The 27622-nt window shown below is 29.5% G+C and overlaps 1 protein-coding gene across 1 annotated transcript in view; it reads right to left on the bottom strand.

Annotated features, from left to right (window-relative positions):
- LOC119609989 (MOB kinase activator-like 3) overlaps positions 1 to 27622 on the bottom strand; it is a 362256-nt gene that overhangs the window by 34190 nt on the left and 300444 nt on the right. Inside the window, exon 5 of the mRNA XM_037965051.1 lies at positions 22691 to 22806. Coding sequence (XP_037820979.1) covers positions 22691 to 22806 — 116 coding nt within the window. The remainder of the gene's footprint in view (positions 1 to 22690; positions 22807 to 27622) is intronic.

The following is a 27622-nucleotide window of genomic DNA, read 5'->3' on the forward strand; positions in this document are numbered from 1 at the left end:
ATCCAAAAATCTTCCAGAAAATGCATCAAAATTGGTCTTTCGCGAAAGTAATTACGATATATATAAATGTAAAAAAAAAAAAATATTTTGTAAATAAAATTTTGAAAAATTACATTAAGTGCAACTTTTTCTTTTTTTACTTCATATCTAGATCATCGATACCCATAATTTATACCAAAACATTGTAGCTTAGTTAATATCAAGTTTTGTTCAGGGAAACCCCACTGTGCACTGTTTGGAAAATTCTTGGGAATTTCATCCAGGAAACTGAGTTTCTGAACATTGAAAAATAATACATTCAGTGAACTTTTTTCACAATAGGCCCGATAGTAGCCTAGGTGTATTTCTTCGGATTTGATGTAGTATACATCCTCCTATCAACCTAACCTTTGGCACTTAATTTTCCCCTATTTTTTCAAAACGGACTTTTTGTTGTATTTTTTTTTTGCTCAAAAGAAAGCTTAGACCATTTCCTTTAAGAAAACGTAATTGGTTAAAAAAAATTGAGTAATTAAAATTTTAAATTTAAATTTAAAAAATATACTGTTTACATTTAAATGGGTAATAAATACGAATAATACGAATTTTGGTTAAAATTAGATAACGCATACTCGGTTTAGTCTGTGCTCAAAAAGGAACATTATTTTAACAACACATTCAAAACTCAATTTTCAAACTTTAAAACATTTTGTTAAATGTATTTAAAAAAATAATTTTTTATACTGGATTTTATAAGGGATATATGATATATATAAATTTTGAAGTACTATATTAGCTTTGTTTTGAGGCACTAAGCGTGTTTCTATTATTTACCGTTATGGAGTTATAGCTACATATGGTATCTTTTTGACTAAAAATTTGTTTTTTTTTTCAAACTTTGAGCGACGAGCGGCACGTGTTAACGACTTTTAATCAATTTCGGCTATCTCAATATCTGGAAAGGGGAATCATTTTGTGGGGTAAAGACAAACAAAATTCCGACATTTTTCTCTCCCTATATAAAATCCGATCAGTCTAGTGGGTATATACTCAGTAGGGATATAACTAATTTTGGTGAAATTTTTGGCATACCACCACATGATGGCTAATGTTGTATAAGTAATGAAAATAATTTATTTAGGTCATTTGGAATCAAAAATATCACGCACCAACCCCATTTTGTAATATAACTCTTTTCAAGTTTTATTTTTTTAATTTAAATATTTATATATGGACATTTTCACCATGTGGGTATGACCCTGATGAGAGCTAGGCGGGAAATCTCCTCAAAATGAACAAGTCTGAGGTTAGTATGATGGTACGTATTCTGAGTGGACACACAGGATTACGAGCACATCTATACAAAATTGGACGTACGGATTCAGACGAGTGTAGATGCTCTACACTCGTCTGATTCCGGTTGAGAGGACAGTGAAACCTGGGGTCTAATCACGGCATTCGATAGCGAATAGACTATCGTAACGAATAACATTTCGATACGTGTCGAGTAAGCTAATCATCGTATTCGATTTGTGTCGAATCGTAATATTTTAAATAATTGTAATAGATTGACAACATACAGTGGTGGAAAAAATAATAGAAACGACTTTTTTTAGTGGTGAAAACTAAATTTTCTCAAAAAGTACCCGTTAGAATTTGATGATTTGTATCTTAAATAAAAGGTATTTAAGTCTACTTTCATATGATAAATGGAGTTTGTAAATTTTTTTTGCTCCATCGTTTTTTATTAGTATTTAAAAAAATTGGCATTGGCAAAAATAATAGAAACGATTCACACTGGGGGCATAAGCTGAGATTTCTTAAATTGCGTTCTGTATTTATTTTTTAAATTGCGTTCTGTATTTATTTTTAAAAATTTGAATTGGAAATGATATTCCCAATATCAAAATATACTGTTTCCTCGAAGAAGTTTTGAATTCGCTTATAGATAACGATAATCCACCGATTTTTGGCCCCGATTTTGAGCAATATTTCACATTTTGGCAATTCAACCCGTTCTTGGTGGTTAAAAAGGAGCTTAAATATCAAAGTATCTTGATGGACAGGTAAAACAAGATGAATTTAAAACTAAAATTTCAAGAAATATAAAAATTTCGAAAATGAATTTTAAATTTAGGTATAGTACTGTTCGGGAATTAATACTAGTATAGACCCAATAAGATCTACTGCAAAAAATAAAACAGAATATTTTTAAACGAGGGAAATAAAATATGTTTTTTATTTCATTATCTTTTCTAAAATCTAATACGTTTATTTTATGGAAAAAATGACAAAGAATATTCTTTCTGATGTTTTAATATGATAAGGTGCATTATATCTGAACTTACGTTACAGTAGACTACCTAAAATTCAAACCGATTTTTTAAATTTTTTAGGTTTTGTGAACTTTTTGTGTTAAATTTAACTTATTTTAGCATTATTTCACAAGTCCATCAATGTACTCTGATATTTAAGCTCCTTTTTAACCACCAAGAACAGGTCGAATTGCAAAATAGCGAAATATTGCTCGAAATTTGGCCCAAAATTCGGTGGATTGTTCTTACCTATAAGTGGGTTCAAAACTTTTTCTTCTCGAAATCTTCTCAAAAATTAATTTTTTAGATAATTTAACCATTAGAAGACATTTCTTTCAATATCTGAAATTTTTATTTAAGAAAACTTGAAAGTCGGGACTCTGATTCAGCTTTCAGGATTCATATGGTCAATCAAGTTTCGAAAAAACAAATGTTAACATAAAAATTAAAGTAAAAAGTATACTTTTATATTAAGAATTTCATTTATAATTAAAATTTTTAAAAATAAGTACAAAACGTAGTTTAAGAAATTTCAGCTTATGTCCCCAGTGTAATACTCACAGTTTCTATTATTTTTTCCAATGCCATTTTTTTAAATACCAATAAAATACTATGGAGCAAAAAAACTTACAAACTCCATTTATCACAGGAAAGTAGACCTAAATACCTTTTATTTAAGATACAAATCATCAAATTCTAACGGGTACTTTTTGAGAAAATTTAGTTTTCACCCCAAAATAAAGTCGTTTCTATTATTTTTTCCACCACTGTATGTTTGCTAAATGTAAACAAGTTGCAATATTGTTAGTTGTGAATTTTTAAATAAAAGTGTAAATATTTAAAAATATCTATAAAAATGAATCCTATTTTGTTACTTTGTTTGTCTTCATAAGACTCTGAAGAAGAAGAAAGTTGCCTCATTCGAATTAGAAAAGAAATTAGAGAGAAAAGTGATCCTCTATCCTTGCCGAATTGCGTAAGATATTTTTTTTACAATTTTAGATCCATGTTTATTTAATTGTATATTTTAAGGTTTAAAACTAGATTCAGACTTACAAAAGGAGTCATTTTGTTACGTACTTGATCAGCTCGAATTTATTGGGCATATGTCTACAGCAGTGCCGCCAAAGATTCAGTTAGCAGCCACACTTTCACTTTTGGCGAGTGGAAGCTTTCAACATGCAGTGGGTAATGACCAGGGAAACCAAAATATGCAAATGCATGTTTTTTGTGGTGCGTCGTATGGACTCATGGATAAGATATTTACACGTTTCAGACCAATTTAAGAATTTTGGCATCGATTTGTTAGAGCATATTTTACCCATATGAGCATAATTTTGCATGATTTGACTTTTTAGCATATTTTAGGCATATTTTCGAGTTTTTAGAGCATATTTTACTCTTTTAGTGCATATTTTGATGTTTTCGCTTTTTTCGTTTTTGTACATTTTCAAAACTTTATTTAAAAAAATAAAATTTTATTTTTTAATTTTTAATTTTTTGGCCTATTTTACAATTTTGAAAAAAAAATTCGTTTGTAGAACTTAAAAACTGCTTAAAATACATTACTCTCATGAAAACCAATGTTATAGTTTATTGTTCAATAAAGCATTACATTTTAAATCAGACATAAAACCGATTACTTTTGATTTCATGAGACCAATCCATTTTTATAGTTTAAAAAACTAATTATTGGAATTTATGACAACACCGATTAAAATGTCAGTTTAGAAGCTATGAATACAATTGGAAGAAATGTGTCAAACTTTGTCGTTTAAAATATGTTTTTTTGGGGTCCAAATTGTTTCATGTTATTTATTGGTTATCTGAACGTAAAACGGAATTCTATTAAACTAGTTCTTCAAACTATGAGATGAATCAATTATAAAAAATCTTGTAGGATGAAATATGACACTAAACATTTATTATTTCATTACAATTTCTGTCTTTTTGAGTTTTTCAATGTTAAAAAATAATGAAAAATTTTAATTTTAGAGCATATTTTTTAAATTTTAAGAGTATATTTTGAGTTTTTTACGGCATATTTAAAGCGCTTAAAACACTTTTTTAGAGCATGTTTTCGGTTTCCCTGGTAATGACTATTTGGTAGGATTAGGTCAAAGCACCGTCTCCAAAATTGTCAGCCATGTTACTCAAGAAATGGAAACAAAACTTTGCCCAAAATTTATAAAATTTTGTCCTGAACAATCTTTTCGCTGTATGGATTACTTTTCCAAAAAATATAAAATTCCTGGAGGTTGGTTATGACATGTAAACATTAAGATATTATTTTATTTTGCATCTCTCTTTTAAGTTATTGGATGTGTAGATGGAACGCACATCGGCCTCCAAAGACCAAACAAAAACGAGCATATGTTCTTTAATAGAAAGGGGTTCCACAGTCTTAATGCTATGGTGGTATTATAATTAAATGCTACATACACACTCTAAAAAATGCATGTAAAATTACTACTATAACATATGTAACATTTTAAGTAAAGTTACATAAAATGTGTAAATTTAAGCATAGTATATTTGTAGGAAATAATTACATACTTTTCCCTTAAAAATTACATAGAAAATGTAGTATTTTGAACGTTGGTAAACATGTTTATAATATAATAAACATTTTTAATTTAAAATTACACATATTGTGCTTAAATTTATTTTTTAAACACAAACTATGTAATTATGTTTTTTAAATTAGTAATAAAAAGTTGTCAAAATTTTGTTTCAAAAATAATAAAAGGCTGAAGAAATTTTATTATTTCAAATATTTATAATAAATTAAACAACAAGAAGGACTCAACTATTCAACTATTAAATTCAATCGTGCGGACATGAATACAGAAGTGTGCTTGGGATAAGTCCATTAGAAAATTATAAATTCTCACAAATCAAACATTTATAATATTCGTTTGTAAGGCATACATTTAAATTTTAATTGTGGAGCATACAAAATGTTCCATCCCCTCCCAATCTTCTTGAAATGGAAAGAGGGACAACTTATTCTAACATTATGTTTGATTATTTTGCAAATTTATAATACTAAATCAGGTCTTCAACATTCGCATGGTCATTCGTTCTTTACGCCAATATATGTAATAGGAGTGTGTGTTTTCCTTTGTACTGATGTTTTAACAAACAATATCATTCTTCATACAAGCACCTTAATATCGGCTTAGAATCAAAGTCTATTTTGGCACGTACATCCCTCTAATCTCGGTGTAATCAATGAGCAGGTTGTGGTTAAGAAAATTATTCCAGGAAATTTCGTAAGTATATTCCCATTTAGTAAAATCTGATCCATGAACAAATCCTCCAAAATTTTTAAAATCTATTCAAATACAACTGTTCCCTTGAAGGTGCTGATGCAAAGATTGGAAAATAAATCGTTGTTGAAGACGGAACTCATTCTGCTCACTACCTGAGCTTTAAATCAAACACAAATGTACCTACATTTGATATTGTTACAAATTTCATGATGCTGTAGTTCGAGATGTAATATTCAATTGGAAATTTTTGAAATATGTTATATTCTATTAATTTATCTATCTCTTGTATAAGTATCTTTTCATTATAATCCTTTTATTTAATAAAATATCCATTAAAAATTACCTTTTTAGCATATATTTTGTAATAAAATGGCTACTTTATTTTAAACCATAGGAATGTATTTATAAATATTATCTATTTAATATTAAACAATATGATTTCAAATTTACATATAAACACTGTTTTTTTAGGCACAAAATGTTTAAATTTAAACAAAACTGAAATGTTGCTAAACATTTTTAAACACATCAGTAAGTAAAAATACAAAATTTGTATCCAGTATTTTTACATACAATAAGTTTAAAATTTATAAATATTTTCCAACATGTATTTTTACACTTATTATACTAGGAGTCTGGTTACCTACAATAAATAGTGTAAATTTAAACAAAAATTTATAAGAGTGCACTCTAAAAAATGCATGTAAAATTACTGCTACAGAGTATGTAAGATTTCATGTGAAAATACACAAAATGCTTAAATTTAGACATAATATGTTTAACAAAATGATTTACATTAATTTGTCTGCAAAAATACATACAAAACTAAGTATTTTAGATTTTTCGTAAACATGTTTCTAATACTATAAACATTTTTGCTTTAAGTTTACAAACTTTTTAGTAAAATTATTTGTTTAAGCACAAAACGTGTAATTTTATTTTTCAAAATAATTATTGAATATGTCATTATATTTAAAAAATTACAAATTATTAGAAACATATTTCCTCCCTTTAAATTAGATTATGTGTATGTGTTTAAAAGATATTATAAATACTGCGTATTAAATATGTAAAAAGTGGTGTTGATGTTAAATAATACGAATTCTAATAGAAGACTTTCAACTATTTAAAATCATGGAGGAGGAAGCTTTGTATTTCAAATAACTCTATGACCATCAAATTCTCACTTTCTTATAGTGAAGATGTAAAAGTGCATTACGTGAACATCTGCCGTGTTGGCCTTATTCAACGTTAGACCAAAACATGAATCAAACAAATAAGCTGAGGATTTGTTCTTACTCACGGAGAACACACTGTGGCAAATCTGGTATGGACAGACTAAACACAGAACATACCTGGTCAAGGAAAGAAAATTCAATACCATTCATCCACCACCATTCAACCCAGCATACTTGTCATTCATTCGACACACTCATGGAGAACAACATCCGACACACTCATCATTGATAGTCACAGTCACTCCTCGTACCAGATTATGACGTTATCTGGTTCGACCAGATACCAAGGAAATTTATTATAGTGAAGGAAACACTCAATAAACTCGAAAGGTATATGGTTGTATTATTATCTCTCGAAGATCAGTTATTTCTTTTTTTAATAGTTTCAGATCGCCGTGCCACAATACCGGATAAAATGACTTTGTTTGCATGAATAGTATACCGGACAATTTCTAATTTTTATACCCTACACCACTTTAGTGGCGAGGGTATATTGGGTTTGTGCTGATGTTTGTAACGCACAATAATATTGGCCCTATACCTACCTTAAAGTATACCAATCGGCTTAGAATCATATTCTGAGTCGATTTAACTATGTCCGTCCGTCCATGTAAACCTTGTAATCAAACTACAGGTCGCAATTTTGAAGATAATTCAATGAAATTTGGTACATGACCTTCTATTGTCACAGGGACGAAGCCTATTGAAAATGGTTAACACCCATTATTTCACCTAGCCCCCATACAACTGAACCCCCGAATAGGGCTTGTAAGCCTTTTAATCAAACTACAGGTCGCAATTTTGAAAATAATTCAATGAAATTTGGAGACGAAGCCTATTGAAAATGGTTAACATCGGTCTATTATTTCACCTAGCCCCCATACAACTGGATCCCTGAATAGGGCTTGTTAACCTTGTAATCAAACTACAGGTCGTAATTTTGAAGATAATTCAATGAAATTTGGCACATGATCTTTTATGATACCGGAGACGAAGCCTATTGAAAATGGTTAACATCGGTCCACTATTTCACCTAGCCCCCATACAACTGAACCCGCCGAATAAGGCTCTTAAGTTCATAATTATGTTTAATACACTCGTATCTCGACAAAAAGCTGCAAAACTAAGTTCTATACTAGCCTTGATGACCCTCAAAAATTTTAAAGTTATAGGGTCTCGTTTGACAACAGCCCCTATACAAAGCCCCCTTCAAAATTTGACTTCAATATAAACAATTTGAGGAAAGGTACAATTCAACTTAATTGCTTTATTATGAAAACTAAATCACATTTTAATTTTGTAACAGGTGTAGGGTATTATATGGTCGGCCTCGCCCGACTATAATTTCTTACTTGTTAAATATTGGCTTTAATTAGACTGTGGAATCAAACCCAATCAAATCCTAGAATAGCATTATTTTATTTAATTGACCTGTTATTTCATTTTTAATTCAATAAAATATCATTTAAAACAAATATTTTGTTCTAATATATTTTGAATTTGATGGCGTGTAAGTTTAAATATTTGGCATAGAATTTTAAGCACTTTAAATGTATCTCCACTTTCAACATCAGTATTTTTACACACAAAATGTTTAAGTTTACTTGTAATAGAAATGTTGCTAAACATTTTTAAACACATAAGTTAGTAAAAATACAAAATTTGTATCCAGTATTTTTACATACAATGTGTTTAAAATTTTTAAATATTTTTCGACATGTATTTTTACACTTATTATACTAGGAGTCTGGTTACCTACAATAAATAGTGTAAATTTAAACAAAAATTTATAAGAGTGCACTCTAAAAAATGCATGTAAAATTACTGCTACAGAGTATGTAAGATTTCATGTGAAAATACACAAAATGCTTAAATTTAGACATAATATGTTTAACAAAATGATTTACATTAATTTGTCTGCAAAAATACATACAAAACTAAGTATTTTAGATTTTTCGTAAACATGTTTCTAATACTATAAACATTTTTGCTTTAAGTTTACAAACTTTTTAGTAAAATTATTTGTTTAAGCACAAAACGTGTAATTTTATTTTTCAAAATAATTATTGAATATGTCATTATATTTAAAAAATTACAAATTATTAGAAACATATTTCCTCCCTTTAAATTAGATTATGTGTATGTGTTTAAAAGATATTATAAATACTGCGTATTAAATATGTAAAAAGTGGTGTTGATGTTAAATAATACGAATTCTAATAGAAGACTTTCAACTATTTAAAATCATGGAGGAGGAAGCTTTGTATTTCAAATAACTCTATGACCATCAAATTCTCACTTTCTTATAGTGAAGATGTAAAAGTGCATTACGTGAACATCTGCCGTGTTGGCCTTATTCAACGTTAGACCAAAACATGAATCAAACAAATAAGCTGAGGATTTGTTCTTACTCACGGAGAACACACTGTGGCAAATCTGGTATGGACAGACTAAACACAGAACATACCTGGTCAAGGAAAGAAAATTCAATACCATTCATCCACCACCATTCAACCCAGCATACTTGTCATTCATTCGACACACTCATGGAGAACAACATCCGACACACTCATCATTGATAGTCACAGTCACTCCTCGTACCAGATTATGACGTTATCTGGTTCGACCAGATACCAAGGAAATTTATTATAGTGAAGGAAACACTCAATAAACTCGAAAGGTATATGGTTGTATTATTATCTCTCGAAGATCAGTTATTTCTTTTTTTAATAGTTTCAGATCGCCGTGCCACAATACCGGATAAAATGACTTTGTTTGCATGAATAGTATACCGGACAATTTCTAATTTTTATACCCTACACCACTTTAGTGGCGAGGGTATATTGGGTTTGTGCTGATGTTTGTAACGCACAATAATATTGGCCCTATACCTACCTTAAAGTATACCAATCGGCTTAGAATCATATTCTGAGTCGATTTAACTATGTCCGTCCGTCCATGTAAACCTTGTAATCAAACTACAGGTCGCAATTTTGAAGATAATTCAATGAAATTTGGTACATGACCTTCTATTGTCACAGGGACGAAGCCTATTGAAAATGGTTAACACCCATTATTTCACCTAGCCCCCATACAACTGAACCCCCGAATAGGGCTTGTAAGCCTTTTAATCAAACTACAGGTCGCAATTTTGAAAATAATTCAATGAAATTTGGAGACGAAGCCTATTGAAAATGGTTAACATCGGTCTATTATTTCACCTAGCCCCCATACAACTGGATCCCTGAATAGGGCTTGTTAACCTTGTAATCAAACTACAGGTCGTAATTTTGAAGATAATTCAATGAAATTTGGCACATGATCTTTTATGATACCGGAGACGAAGCCTATTGAAAATGGTTAACATCGGTCCACTATTTCACCTAGCCCCCATACAACTGAACCCGCCGAATAAGGCTCTTAAGTTCATAATTATGTTTAATACACTCGTATCTCGACAAAAAGCTGCAAAACTAAGTTCTATACTAGCCTTGATGACCCTCAAAAATTTTAAAGTTATAGGGTCTCGTTTGACAACAGCCCCTATACAAAGCCCCCTTCAAAATTTGACTTCAATATAAACAATTTGAGGAAAGGTACAATTCAACTTAATTGCTTTATTATGAAAACTAAATCACATTTTAATTTTGTAACAGGTGTAGGGTATTATATGGTCGGCCTCGCCCGACTATAATTTCTTACTTGTTAAATATTGGCTTTAATTAGACTGTGGAATCAAACCCAATCAAATCCTAGAATAGCATTATTTTATTTAATTGACCTGTTATGTCATTTTTAATTCAATAAAATATCATTTAAAACAAATATTTTGTTCTAATATATTTTGAATTTGATGGCGTGTAAGTTTAAATATTTGGCATAGAATTTTAAGCACTTTAAATGTATCTCCACTTTCAACATCAGTATTTTTACACACAAAATGTTTAAGTTTACTTGTAATAGAAATGTTGCTAAACATTTTTAAACACATAAGTTAGTAAAAATACAAAATTTGTATCCAGTATTTTTACATACAATGTGTTTAAAATTTTTAAATATTTTTCGACATGTATTTTTACACTAATTATACTAGGAGTCTGGTTACCTACAATAAATAGTGTAAATTCAAACAAAAATTTATAAGAGTGTATATATTTATTAAATGTAATTAATATTTTATGATTTGTGACCACGAGCATAAAATTTTAACTGTAAATTCAAAATATGGTGGAGCGCACATGATTCATTTGTGTGGAAACATTCTGAAGAAAAAACTTTGTTAGAAGAACTTTACAATAATAAAAATTTTAAAAATATTTGGCTTTTAGGTGAGTTGAACACTTTTATTTTGTTTAACATTAAATTCAAAGGTAATTAATAATACTAAAGGAGACTCAGGATACCCGATTGAACCATGGTTGATAACTCCGTACAAAAATCCAGAGGAATGCTCCATGGGGGCATACTTTAATGAAATACACTCCAAAGCCCGATGTATTGTAAAGAGATCAATCGGCATACTTAAAGCTCGTTGAAAAATTTTAAGTAATGACAGAAGAAGTCGATACAGCCCAGAAAAAATGGCTCATTTTGTTAATGTCTGCGTCGCCATACACAATGTGTGTATTCATTTTAAGGTCCCGAATTACACACAAACACAGACTCCAATGGCTGAAACTATTTATTCTGAAACTAATGTTGGTAATGAAACGCAATTGACCAAAATTGGTCAGAAAATTAGGGATCATATCAAATTGTCTCTATGGAGAAATAAATAAAACAATTTTTTATAAGTTTTTATATTAAAAAAAATAAAATATTCATTTCACATAACTTATTGTATAACATTTATACTAAGTATTTGTACTCAATAAAATCACATAAATTGATCGAGCTCCATTTTTCATAAACAGCACTTAAACTTTTTGCTTAAGCATCTCCAACTCCAAAGTTTTTATTTCTAGATCCACTTTTTTGATGGCCATATTTGCAACGTGTTCATCTTCTTTCAATTTAAGAGATTTTGTCTTCAGTTCATTCAATCTTTCCATTAGATTCAACAACCGGTCCAATTTCAAGTTTCCGTTTCCTTAACTATATTCTCATAACCACTATTTTCACTTGATCCTGATGACTCAATTTCTCCCATAATATTATCGAGCACTTTAGAGGAGCCAAACGATTTAATGGAGGAAAAGCCCTCAACTGCAGCTTCTAAACCAGCGGCCTGCAGAATTTGCTCTTCAGCTGGCGTAAATGGCATTTCCTCAAAGCACCTTCTCCAGTTTTTTCTTTGATGTCATGTTAAAAGACAATTTCTTTTTTACTTGGTGTTTCTGGTCAGTAAAAACCTAAATAAATATGCATGAAATTACAACACCTAAAACGTAAATACAATAAGTAGGTATCTTACCTTGCGCCATGACTTTACTTCTTTAATTGGCGGACCAGCCGTATTTAACTTTGTGGACAGTTGGTCCCATAGTCTATTGGCAACAGCCCTTCCTTGGCCTCAATTTGGTATAATATTTTTTGCCAACTGCGGGTGTTCAGCCATAAATTGGGACAATATTTCCTTTTGCTTTGCATTAATTTTATTTGCATAGGTCCTAGAATATAAAACATTATTATTTTTCATTCTACAAAAACTACATTAATTAAACTTACATGTTTTTCACTTTTCTATGGGCAAAACTTAAATTTTTTCACTTTTATATTGATAAATTTTAAACTTTTTACTTTGTTTATAAATTACGATTGACACTGACGTATCGAATGACATTTTAAGAGTTGCATTTTACAGATGTTTGGCTATCGTATGTCGTCATCTCAAATTACGATAAATTTTATTCGATATCGAATATAATAATGCAAAAATTAAAAATTTCGATTAATTTTAATCGATATCGAATGCCGTGATTAGACCCCTGAATGTAATACCATTATTTTTAAAATAATTTACGCTTCGCTATCGTAATTTTAATGTAATTTTAAATTAAGCCATATATTGGATGAAAGCCTTCATTTATTGAAGCCAAAATCTTTGTAAATATTTAGGAGGATCGGTCCAAAATTGACCATAAGCAAATTTACAGGTAATTTAATCTATAATAAAAGGAAAATATCACTTTACCAGTCTTGTCTGTAGTCTAGTCTATAGTATAGTCTATAGCCTAATCTACTTACTAGTCTATAGTCTAGTCTACAGACTAGTCTATAGTCCAGTCTATAGACTAGTCTATAGTCTAGTCTATAGTCTAGTCATATTTATATCACGTTTTATCATATGTAATTTATTAAATATGATAAAACAGGTACTACAATCACCCTTACTATATTGCTATTTATGTATATATGACTAGCCATACCCAGTGTGCTTTGCTACCCTAAAAACAGTATAAATAAAAACCGCACTTTATGATTTTTGAAGTTTCTATATCTGTAGGTTTCACAGTTATACGAATTTTTATTCTAATCCATATGGGATTTGATAGTCCACAATAGGGGTATGGTACCTCCCAAAATTGTAAAATTGTAGGATTCTAGATTCAAATATTCACATGTCAGAGTTGTTAGCGCAAAATTTAAGGATTTTAGCTCTAATAGTTTCTCAGATATACAAATTTTTGTATTTAATTCATATGAAAGGTTCCGAGAACCCAAAAAATGTCCGCACATTTTACTTCCAAGTGTTAATTTTTATGTTAATTTTAAGGTTTTACCTCTAATAGTTTCTAGATAAACGAATTTTTGTATTTAATTCAAGTGCTACTTCCCATATAAATAGTACGCCAAATTATTACCCAAATGTTAAAATGTATGTCAAAGTTCTTTGTGAAAAATTTGAGGATTCTAGATTCTAATAGTTTCCCTGATAAACGAATTTTTTATTTAATTCATATGGGAGGTACCACGGCCCATATTGCTAGTCCTCTAAAATGTTCACATGGATGTTAGAGTGCTTCGTGCAAAATTTAAAGATTCCAGCTCCAATAGTTTCCCAAATAAACGAATTTTTGTATTTAATTTATATGGGAGGTGCCACGCCCCTAATGCTAATCCGCCCACTTTTTGTCTTAAATAATTATATTGATACTAAAGTTGCTCCGACAAAATTTGAAGACTCTAACTATTATATTATCTCAGATATACTAATTTAATAAATAAATCGATAAAAACTTAAAATAATACGTTGAAAATGTGAAGTGGTTTCATTTTGAAAAGGTTGTCATTTTCCTTTTTTGAAGAAGAAAATTAGGAAAGATAATTCCACTTTCGATCGGAATGGAATTCTGTGACAAGCATGATAATCTCATTTGAGTCCAAAAAGAGGCAGAAACAAACTTTGCAAGCCATGTTCAAGGTAAGGGCTATAGACAAAAATACCTCATACCATTACGTATCCGCCACCATGTTCAATGAAATTCATAATACGTTGCACAATGTTGCCAAGAGCCAATCTAGCTGGAAAAAAGTCAAATTTTTGACATCTCAAAATTCACCCAATTTGTTTCTTATTTGTTATAGAAATATTTAGTGCTCATAACTGTATATAAGACTTTTTTATTTGTTTATTATTTGCTTTGCTATGTAGATTCAAATATGAACAATTGCAGCAGTTTTTGTAAAATGAAGTCTTAGCATAATTTTTGAACTAAACGTAGTAGCAAACGAAAAAAGATTTTTATACCTACCATCAAAAAAGATGGGGGGTATATTGTTTTTGTCATTCTGTTTGTAACACATCGGAATACTGATCATAGACCCACAAAGTATATATATTCTGGGTCCTTATTATATTCTAAGACGATCTAGCTATGTCCGTCTGTCTGTTGAAAGCACGATAGAGTCCAAACGAGAAGAGCTAAGGAGCTGAAATTTTGCATAAATATTTGTTATCGATGCAGTTTGTTTGGTATTAAAAATGGGCCAAATCGGTCCATGTTTTCGCATGGTCTCCATGGAAGTGGCCCCCGAAAAACAGTGTAAACAATAATAGCTGGTTTAAAAACATCAGTATGTCAATGAAATTCCACATAAACAAGTTTTATATGAACCAAAATCTCTCTCCCAAATTTTATGAGGATCGGTCTATAATTGACCCCATGTCAAGTGACCGAATTCAAAAAATCGATGTTGATGAAATTTTCACTAAGGTCAGTACAATTGGATAGTATGTCAAGTAGGTTCTAGGACCAATAGGTGAAAAGTTACACTAATTTTAATAAAACCCTGTATGACCAAAATGTCTAAATCTAATGTCTAAAATCTTTCTGTCAAATGTTGTGAGCATCGGGCCATATTGGATGAAAGCCTTCATTTATTGAAGCCAAAATCTTTGTAAATATTTAGGAGGATCGGTCCAAAATTGACCATAAGCAAATTTACAGGTAATTTAATCTATAATAAAAGGAAAATATCACTTTACCAGTCTAGTCTGTAGTCTAGTCTATAGCCTAATCTACTTACTAGTCTATAGTCTAGTCTACAGACTAGTCTATAGTGCAGTCTATAGATAAAACAGGTACTACAATCACCCTTAAGCTGGAGGTCCACACCACGCGTTCTACGCTTCTTCGCATTCTACGCGGCTGTCAAAAAAGTTGAATCAATGTTGTTGTGTGCTAGAAGTTACAAGCACAAAAGCGTAGGATGCCTTGACGCGTAGAATGCTTAAAGTAGATCTACTTTCTACTTTTGTAAGCGTCATAAGCGGCGCACGAATATGTCAGCTGATTTTGACAATTTATATTCTATTTTTAATGTGTATTTATCAATTTTAATAACTAAAACGAGTTAAATTGTGAAAATATAAACAAAAAACTTTAAAAAAACGCGAAGTTCTTTGTAAATAAAGCAAAAATTTGACGCTTAAGAAGCGTAGCATGTAACTTGATGCGTAGGATGCAAAGAATGTATGAAAAGCACGAAATACTTTGCCGCGAAGACGCGTAGTGTGGACCTCCAGCTTTACTATATTGCTATTTATGTATATATGACTAGCCATACCCAGTGTGCTTTGCTACCCTAAAAACAGTATAAATAAAAACAGCACTTTATGATTTTCGAAGTTTCTATATCTGTAGGTTTCACAGTTATACGAATTTTTATTCTAATCCATATGGGATTTGATAGTCCACAATAGAGGTATGGTACCTCCCAAAATTGTAAAATTGTAGGATTCTAGATTCAAATATTCACATGTCAGAGTTGTTAGCGCAAAATTTAAGGATTTTAGCTCTAATAGTTTCTCAGATATACAAATTTTTGTATTTAATTCATATGAAAGGTTCCGAGAACCCAAAAAATGTCCGCACATTTTACTTCCAAGTGTTAATTTTTATGTTAATTTTAAGGTTTTACCTCTAATAGTTTCTAGATAAACGAATTTTTGTATATAATTCAAGTGCTACTTCCCATATAAATAGTCCGCCAAATTATTACCCAAATGTTAAAATGTATGTCAAAGTTCTTTGTGAAAAATGTGAGGATTCTAGATTCTAATAGTTTCCCTGATAAACGAATTTTTTATTTAATTCATATGGGCGGTACCACGGCTAGGGTTGCCAGCCTGGCTGGACTTGGCTGGATTGTCCAGCTTTTTTGATGCTTGTCCAGTTTCAAGCTAAAATTTAATTTGTCCAGCTAAATAGAATTTTTTTTAGTACACTGCATGTTAGCCAACACTGATTGTACATTTGTTATACAACTAAGTTATGATTTCCCTCTTCTATCATCATGTCTCAACACTTGAACAGCTGATGTCGCAATAAATATTAGGTCTGTTCGCGTACTCGATAATTTGTAACAATTTGCAACAATTGTTATTGGATTCCTTTCGCGTACTTTTGAAAACTTGCAACGAGAGAGTAAGAGAGCGATAAAAATTACAGTTCGTTGTTAGAGAATTTTTCATATTACTAGATATTTTTTCCCCAGCAAAAAATATCCAACTTATATTCACAACATATGTTTGATTTATGAATATGTAAACAAACCAAAGAAATCGAAAATTTGGTAAATTTTAATTTTTTTTTAAGAAATATACAAACACGAATATTAAAAAAATTATTTGTAATTAGATTTGTTTAAATTTTATTTATCATAAATTAGTTTTTAAAAGAGTTTATTTGTTGTGAAAAATCATAACAAATATTGTAAATGTAGCGTTTTTAAAACTATTTAGATAGTCTTTCTCTTAGCGATTTTGTGTAAATTTTTATTTTAATAATATGTTTGTATCATAAAGTTTTAAAACAATAATATATTTTTAATGATACTGCATGTTTTGTTAACTTTAAATTTCTATTTATTTATAGGAAAAATCAAAGTTTCAATTATTTGTTTTTTAGTGTTTTGTTAGTGATTGAGATTTTGTTTATAAACAAAAACTTGCACATTTTTTTTTTTTTTTTAAATTGACTTTCGAGTACTTTTTTTGATATTTTTTTGATTGAGAGTAAATTAAAAGTTACTCTCTATCATAAAGTTACTGGATATTTCTTAAAGGAAAGTACGCGAAAAGACATATTTTTATACTCACCATCAAAAAAGTTGGGGGGTATATTGATTTTGTCATTCCGTTTGTAACACATCGAAATATTGGTCATAGACCCACAAAAGTATATATATTCTGGGTCCTCATTAAATTCTAAGACGATCTAGCCATGTCTGTCCGTCCGTCTGTCTGTTGAAAGCACGATAGAGTCCGAATGGAAAGAGCTAGAGGGTTGAAATTTCACATATTTTTTATAGGTAAGGTTTGTTTGGTATTGAAAATGGGCAATATCGGTCCACATTTTCGGATAGCCCCCATACAAGTGGCCCCTCGAAAAGCAGCTTTAATAGCCATATCTTGTTTAAAAATACAAATATAGCGATGAAATTCGACATAAGTAAGTTCCTTATGATCCAAAATCACTATTCAAAATTTTATGAGGATCGGCCTATAATTGACCCTATCCCCCATATAAGGTCCCCTTCAGAAAATGACTTTAACGCTCATTACTGGCTTAAAAATACTAGTATATAGATGAAATTCAACATAAGTAAATTTCATACGAGTCAAAATCTATCTAAAAAAATTTATGAGGATCGGTCCATGATTGACCCTACCCCTACGCTTATAACTGGCCTAAATATACGAGTATATAGATGAAATTCGACATAAGTAAGTTTCATTCGAGTCAAACGAGGTGTGATGGTGGGTATATAAGATTCGGCATAGCCGAATATAACACTCTTACTTGTTAAAATTTAAAACTTCTAAAATGGAGCTTTTTCACATCTTTTGCTCTTAAACGCTAAGTTAACGAAGTGATCGGGGAAAACTAAAAATATATTCGTAATATATGGACTATAACAAAACAGAATTGGTATATGAGAACCTCTGCATTTTTTTGGTGTATCACTGTGAAATTATTTACACAAAACCAAAATTAAAATTTTCTCAGTATTTTTTTATGTTCTTATTTTATTTTCACATAGATGTTAAAGTGCTTCGTGCAAAATTTAAAGATTCCAGCTCCAATAGTTTCCCAAATAAACGATTTTTTGTATTTAATTTATATGGGAGGTGCCACGCCTCCTAATGCTAATCCGCCCACTTTTTGTCTTAAATAATTATATTGATACTAAAGTTGCTCCGACAAAATTTGAAGACTCTAACTATTATATTATCTCAGATATACTAATTTAATATTTTCTTAATATGGGCGTGGCACGTCGCCCACATGAAATTTCAACATAAAAAGTAGCCTATAGTTCCTTCCAGACATACAGGAAGAAACTGTGAAAATTTCAGGAAAATCGGTCCAGCTGTTTAGCAGTCTATAAAGCACAAACAAACAAACAAACAAAAATACATGCATACATACATACATACATACATACATACATACATACATACATACATACATACATACATACATACATACATACATACATACATACATACATACATACATACATACATACATACATACATACATACATACATACATACATACATACATATGTACATACATCCATACATGTTTTTTGGCACAGGAACGAAGCCTATTGAAAATGGTTGAAATCGGTCCATTGTTTCACCTAGCCCATATACAAACGTACCTCCCGATTTGGGCTTTTTATGTCATAATTACGTCAAATATACTATTATCTCTCTAAAAATTGACACAAATATGTTTTATATAAGTATACATGACAATGCAGATTTTCGTAATGATCGGCCCTTATTTGACCCTAGCCCCCATACAAACCCCCCTTCAAAAAATGTCTTAAACGTCTTAAATTGACTTGTAACCATTTGTATCGCACTGAAACTCAACATAACTAACTGTTATTTAAAAATATATAATTTTCCCAAATTTTATGAGGATCGGCCCACGTTTGACCTATACTCCTATATAAAAACTCATTTGGAAAATTAGTTTTTTATCAATAAATTGCTTAAATACTTTGAAATTAAGGTCAAATTCAACATAAAATTTCTTTATGAAAAATAAAATTTTTTTAAATATACTCATGGTGTAGGGTTTTATATGGTCGGACATGCCTGACTATACTTTACTACTTGTTTTTATATATATAGATAAAACAGTTTAATAAATTTAGCAAGTTAGTAGCAAAATACATTTAAAATTTAAAACACATGATTTGATGGTAGGTATATAATATTCGGCACTGCCGAATATAGCACTCTTACTTGTTACTTTATTCTCTTATTATTAAAATGTTTTTATTGTGTAAAAATTGTGGTCGAAAATATTTAGTGTAACTTTCAAATGAGATCTCGTATAATATTTTATTATATATTTATCTGTATGTCCACTTTAGAAGGAAAACACTATTTACTGCTAATACCTGCAAGTACGTTTTCTAGATGCAAGTATTGATTACATATCCATAACTCGGGAAGAGCTTTGTAAAATGTGCGGAATGTCGAAATGGAAAGCAAAAAAATTTATATGAAAAACACATAATAGTATTTTACATATAGGGGAATACCAAACGACACGTTTTGGGTGTGGAAGAGGTCTGCTTAGTACATAAAAAGGGCAACTTTTAACAAATTCTATTCAGATGTATTGAAAATTTTCAAGTTTTTAATTTTATTTTAATCATAGCTGTAAAATGTGAATAGAATCGAAAATAAAAATACTTTTAATATTATTATAATTTTTATTTCTAATAATAAATAATTTCTAATATAAATTATCTTTTGCATAGTACAAATTTATTAGATTTGATTCATACAAATTAAATTTATATTGAACAAATTTTATATATTTAAAAACAAATTAATACATATGTAAGTAAAATCATTTTCTAACATTGAAAATAAAATAATGTATATCTGGTATAATGATAGCAAAATTTTTTATATTTGAATATCATAAATTTAAATAAAAGTCTAACTTATTTTATTTGAATACAAAAAAATTTAATAAAAGTTTGAATAATTTTATTTATACAATTTTTGAACGATTAGAATTATTCAAACAAAATACATTTAAATACAAAAAATTCAAATCAACGTTTTACAATTTTTATTCCAAGAAATTGTAAAGAAATACTTTTATTTATACAACAAAGGTATAGGTAAATTAAAGATAATGTAATACATATTTCCCATATAATCCAACTAATCCTTAAAAAAACAAGTAAGACCACAGGGTATACAGAGGCGTCACGAGCAAAAAACTATTTCCCTCTCTTTCGCACAAAACGAATTCAATAATTTTTTTAGCTGTATTTTATATACCTCTTCTCACCAAACAATAGCTGATTTTAGACTTTTTTAAATGTCAAAAGTGACACCTCTGTATACTTTGTGGTAAGACATTCAAATGTTGAATTTATTAAACCTACACCACTTTAATGGGGAGGGTATATTGGATTGGTGCTGATGTTTGTAATGCATAGAATTAATGATATAATACCAACCTTTAATTCCGTCTGTCTGTCCATGTAAACCTTGTAATCAAACTACAGGTCGCAATTTTGAACATAATTGGATGAAATTTGGTACACACATTACTTTTAGCCCAAGGACGAACCTTATTGATTTTGGTCCATTATTTCACCTAGCCCCCATATAACCGGACCTCCCAAATTGGGATTTGAGCTCATACTTATGCCAAATATACTAATATCTCTACAAAAATAGGCACAACTACGTTTTATACCAGCATAAATGATTTTTGGCTTCGTTTTTGTTTTAGTACAGCAAATGTACCTTTTATATCTTCAACAGATGCTAAATCTTCATCATACGATCACTTTTTTATATTAAATTCTATTAGGAACTAGTACAATATTAAATTAAATATTTTTAAATATTTGTATTTTTCTTGAAGAAATAAAAATATTTCAGGAAAGTTGATTTGAATATTAACTATTCAAAAAATTTTTGTTGAATAAAAAGAATTTCATTCATAACTTATTGAATAAAATATAATAAAAATCCATTTGTACAATGAAAATACAATTGAAAAATATTTTTAGGTTTTTATATTGAATGAAGTATTTTAAAATCTATTTTTGATAATATAAATTATATAACTCTTATTTTATTTCAAATACTATGCAATTTACTTAATATAAAAAAAAATATAAATGGTAACTATTATCTTTTTTGAAATTGTATAAATAAAATTCAATATAATTAATTTATGATTTTAATGTATGCGCAAATGAAGACTTCACTCCAAAAATTAACAAAATAGGTTCAAGGGACCTCTAAATGTATAATTCCATCAAAATTTCATAATTTTAGAAAAAAAAAATATGAGTTTCTATGGGAAGTGCCACGCACGCTTCACCCATAACGCCCATTTTTGGCACAAAGAATGCTTTTATCAAGAAATAATAAATTCCAAAGTTTCATGCTTCTAGCTGCTTCCAAAAGGAAGTCATGACTTTTTTCCACCTATAATGCCTTTGGGAACACTGTGCATTGGGGACAAAATTCAATGTTGGAACGCCTACGTACACCCATAGGGATCATATCAGAATTAAAAAGAATATATTTCGATTCAAATGTTCTTTGAATATATTTTACATCATCTTCTATCATTTTCTTGGAGCATCCAATTATTTCAACAATTTGTCCATAGCTCTTGCTCTTCCCTAGTCGGCAAACGGTGGCTCAGAAATAAATTTCATCGACCAAAAGACAAATGTTTTGTTAACACTGAATTTTATAATTTCAATGCCATAGTAAACACATTAAAATTAAGGTAGCTAAGTTTCTAGTGGAACCTGTTATAGAATTGATAAAGTAATTCTTTGTTCTCAAAATTATCGTGAACATTAGTTTTTTGCTAAAGAACGATTCTAGTAGAACCGCTTCTAAAGGAACCGTTTCTAGTGGAATCCGTTGTAGAATTTATAAAATGGGAATCTGTGTTTAATTTATATGGGAGATGCCTGTGCAAAATTTGAGATTTTTTGTATTTAATTCACGTGGGAGGTACCATGCCCCCTACAACACGTACAACATTTGAATATTCTAGTTCCTTTATCTTCCCATATGTAAAAATTTAATTTATATGGGAGGTACCATGCCCCTATTGCTAGTCCGGTTATTTTTCCCCAAATTATACCACGCCCCCTTTTTCTAGTCCGCCCAAAATGTTATCATACAAAATTTGGGAACTGTAGCTGTTATAGTTTTCTAAATTTACGTCATTTGGTTTATTCGACTTCTGTTCAATTACAATATTTGTAAACATTTTAAAACAATGTCAAACGAAATTAAAAAATAAATTAAATATACAAAAAAATTTTAAAAATATAGATTATATTTAAGCTATTATAGAAAATTTTAAAGAACAAAAAAATTTGAGTTTGACAAATACTTGTCCATTATACTTACTGCGCCTATGCTGACAATGCGATCAAAGTGATGAATATACACATGCACAAACACTCTAAATAAACGAGTTAATATTTTTCTACATAGATTTGGAAATGTTTTAGGAAATGGTACATCTGCAAAGAAAATAATAGTAATTTTTTTAGAAATAAAACTGGCATTAGGATAAAATTTTACATGCGAATACCCTGCAAAAATATTTTGCAGTAGTACAAAGTGAATGTCATTTTCATGACTTTTTTAACATTAGTGCTAATACAACTCGTTATAAATGCCTTCTTAAATTCAATCTATTCTGCAGTTTAAAAAATTAGTTCAAATATATCAATTTTATCAAATGTTATATATGTATGTGTTATTGGAAATAATTTTGGCTATTAATATTATATTAATATTGTTATTATAATATTTTCCTTAAAAATATTTAATATATCTTCCAAAAATACATACAAACCAAATAGCTTCAACCAATGAAATATTGTTTTCGAATCATCGGATTTGCATTGGTTCGATTATTCGAAATACTCGCCTAAACACATGATCGCCAATGACACGCTAATGTTAAAATCAGTCATGTTTCACCTAAATTAAACCAATTCATCATCACTTGCACCTCTGATTAAACTACATGTTTTTCATGTAACTTTTTGTTGAGTATAATTGACAAATACCCCGTTTACATGATGCAATTATTCGTCATTCACGCTCTCATTCAACCCCCAATTACATACTGAATGACATGATTGGCCATACAAAATTTCAGCTGCAAATTACACAAGCTGTACGTAAATCAGTTTGAATTACGTACGAATTACGAATGAATAAGTGTTATCTCTAATTTTTGTCTGGTATTTATCATAATCAGTTGTTTGTTTTCATTGGTTAGAGACAAATAAAATTACAAAAAATGCAAATAAATAGAAAATATATAACTTAATTTGTTAACATAATGTAACAAACTTATTTTTGTATCATACACACACACTAATATTCCAAAAAAATGACAAAATAATTAATGAAAAAAACGTGGCGTTGAAATGTCAAAACGAATTACGAATGTGTCATAGAAACGGGTTAATTGGTTATCGTCCTTCAGAGGCCGAATTAAGTAAATTAACTGTTCGCGTGAACTTGGTATAAGATTTCTATACTATAAAGGTTCTCTCTTAATAATTTGTATTCTATATAACGTTACCAGACATCCTGTCAAAAGCGAGGTTATCCCGCTTTATAAAGGTTGATCCCGACTTAGATTTCAATCACGCTTTTTAATAAAAAAAAACGCTTTTTTACATAACAGATCTATCATCCATTATTTTATCTTAATCAATTTGGGATTTGTTATTTAGAAATTTAAACTTTCAATTTAAACATTTTTGTAGATAGTAGAGATTCGAAAGAAATATTTAATATCTTATCAAAATGTGGGTAAATATTAGGGTATTCAAACGATTAAACGTCGATCGGTTAATTGATGAATTTTTGTCGATTAACCGTTCGAATAAATTAAAAATGCCAAATTGCGAATAACGAATAAACCGAATAATTTCTATCAAATAACCGATTAATAAAAAACTCACTTTTTAACAGTAAAACTGATATATGTATATATTTCATACAAAATTCAATATCTTTATAATAAATTTTCTTCCTTTAATTTAATTATTTTTCAATAATGAAGAAAATTTATTTTATGATTTTTATATAAATTCTTCAGAAACATTTTTGTTCTGAAGAATTTATACAGAAACCCTTCAGATTCTTGAACAGCAATCTTAAAAATAATGGTATCGCCTTTACTTTTACAATCAGTTTTGAGGAATATTGCTGTGTTTCTTAAGTATTTCTAATAAGTTCTTCGTAGTGCAGTAACATTCTACTACTTTTGATTACTCAATACTACTCAATACATACTTAATACTACTCGATACTTTAAACGGCTTTAATTTAAAAACGAGGTATTTATCTGCTATTTCAGTAAAGTAAGACCAGACAACTCATTTTTGAGTTAAATTCTCAACTATGTAAATTACCAAATTTTTTATACCCTACACCACTATAATGGGAAGGGTATTATGCGTTTGTGCTGATGTTTGTAACGCATTAAAATATTAGCATCACTTTCTGAGTCGATTTAACGATTTAACAAATTTACGTTTGTTTTGAGACAATAACGAAGGCTATTGAAAATGGTTAAAATTGGTACATTAATTAACCTAGCCCCCATACAACTGAACCATCCGAAAAAGGCTTTTGAGCTCATAATTATGCATAATATAGATATATCTCGATGAAAGTTCGCACAACTAAGTTTTATACAAGCCTTGATTAATTACCTTGCCGAATTTCGAAATTTCGACTTGATTTGACCCTAGCCCCCATACAAAGCCCCCTTCAGAAAGGTAATATCCAGAGGATTTTAAGGAGAATAAATAATTTCTAATATTTGAAAAATAATAATTAAAAAAATTACATAGAATTGAATTCAAAATAATTGAACATTATCATTTTCTTGATTATAAGAAAAAAATATTGTAAAAACAATAAAATTAATAAAAAACATCCAATTTACTTTTATTCGATTAACCGAATAATTTTGAATTATCCGATTATTAACCGGCTAACATAAAACCTCAAATAATTATTTGTCGAATAAACCGAATAATCCAAAAACCCGAATAATTAAATACCCTAGTAAATATAGACATACACTTTTAAATAAAAATGCTTCAGTTCGATTTTTGAAGTTCTAAAAAATCACACACTTAAACAATATTAACATTAATTTGGACAATAGACACATTTAATACAACAGCCCAAATATAACATTTTTTATACCCTCCACTACCATCAGTGGTGATTAGGGATGCCAATCCCGAAAATCCCGGGATTCAGGATTGAAAAATCCCGAATCCCGGTATTTGCAAAATAAATCCCGGGATTAAGATATCCCGAATCCCGGTATTTTTCAAAATGAATCCCGGGATTTGTTACTAATTTTTTTATTCTTTTTTGAGCCATAATTTCATTCAATTCGCTTGAAAATAACGATCTTAATTTATGTTTGACTTATGCAGAACGAAATTCAGCACAGCTAATTTTGTACATTTTGAACCTTTTATTTTTTAAAGTGGTATGATTCCATATATAATGCATACAAATTTATTTTTTAATTTCGTCGTAGATCCAAAAAGTATAAACATTCTTTTTCTATAGTAGACTCTTTCTATTTAGGCCGCAAATTTGGACCAAAATTTAGAAATCCTAAAAGGACCTCCTATGAAAATCAATTTGATGCCCATATTAATATCAATACAATGAAATTCATTTTTAAAATCGAATCGATTTAAATCTACAAAAATAATACAAAAATTGTGTAATATTCAATTTCTGCAGCTTTTCATACAAATTATCATATTTTTTTAAATTGATTATCTTAAATAGAAATTATTTTGTTGTCTGCGTAGTATTTTGCAAGAAAATAATAAACCATTCCTCGATCGAAATTCGAATCGATTGATTTCAAATCGTTCGGCACAGTTTTGCATTTCAAGCTTTCTACAAATGATAACGGTAATGGTAAATTAAATTGTTCTGAATGTAGATAATATTTTCCAAAGAAAAGGTTAATTTATGATCTAAACTGATATTCGAAGAATTGAACGGGATATTTATTTTTATCTAGTATGTATGCAGTTACCAAATTTCTGAAATTATGATATTCTAAGAGTTTTTATTTAAGAATTGAAATTAATTGGATTGCTTTAATTTAAATTTATCTTCTATCGATTAATTTCCACAAGATTAAAAAATTTTCTTCACAAACATGAAGATTTAAGATTTTCAAGTATGTAATCCCGAAATCCCGAAAATATTTCGGGATTGCAATTTTAAATGTAAAAGCATCCCTAGTGATGATAGATGATATATAACTTTGTCATTCCGTGTGTAACACCAAGAAATATTCATCTGAGACCCAACAAAGTATAAATATTCTTGATTCTTATGAAATTCTGAGTCGATTTAACTATGTCCGTCTGTTTGTGTAAAACGCGCTCACGTTAAAACGAAGCATTAAAAATTCACCCAAAAAATATTTTATCGTCCGGTACAGTTTGATATTAAAAATTAGCGAAATCGGTTCACGAAGTAACAAGTTATGAGTAAAAATTTCAGGCTACCTCGAAAAAAATTACGTTTTTTTTCCCAATTCTTAAGTAGTTTTCTCAGAAACTACCAAAGATTTTTCGATGAATTTTGCCACACATTATTTTTTTCTGCCAGGGATCAAGTATGTTTAAACTCATAACAATTGATTAAATATTTCCCATAGCCACCATACAAAGGTGTATATTCCGGGAAATTAGTTTATCGTTAATAACTCCCTCAAATATATCGGTATCAACACAAAATTTTATACATACAAATATAATATGAACAACAATCATTCTACCAACGTAGATCTCAGTCGGTCCACAATTGGTCATAGCTCCCACATATGGTCCACTTTCGAAAATCACCTAAACGCACATAATAAATAAAGATATTGTGATAAAATTCGAGCTGAATATGTTTTATGTATATACAAATCATTATACTGAATTTGTTTCGGATCGGTCCATTATTGTTTATAGCTCCCATATAAGGCCCACTTCCGAAAATCACTTAAACGCACATATTTAATTGTCAAATAAAGCTATCTTAATAAAATTTGACACAAATATGTTTCGTCTATATCACTATACGAAATTTTTTCCGGATAGGCCCGCAATTGGTCATAGCTCCCATATAAGGTCCACTTCCGAAAATCACTTAAAAAAGCTATCGGGAATATGTTTTGCATGCATATAAATCACATAAATCATTCTACCAATTTTTTTCCGTATCGGTCTATAATTGGTAATAGCTCTCATATAAGGTCCACTTAAAAAA

Source organism: Lucilia sericata, unplaced genomic scaffold, assembly GCF_015586225.1.
Source record: "Lucilia sericata isolate MDLA Ls3-8-SP2 unplaced genomic scaffold, ASM1558622v1 Contig000026F_arrow, whole genome shotgun sequence".
NCBI lineage: Eukaryota > Metazoa > Arthropoda > Insecta > Diptera > Calliphoridae > Lucilia > Lucilia sericata.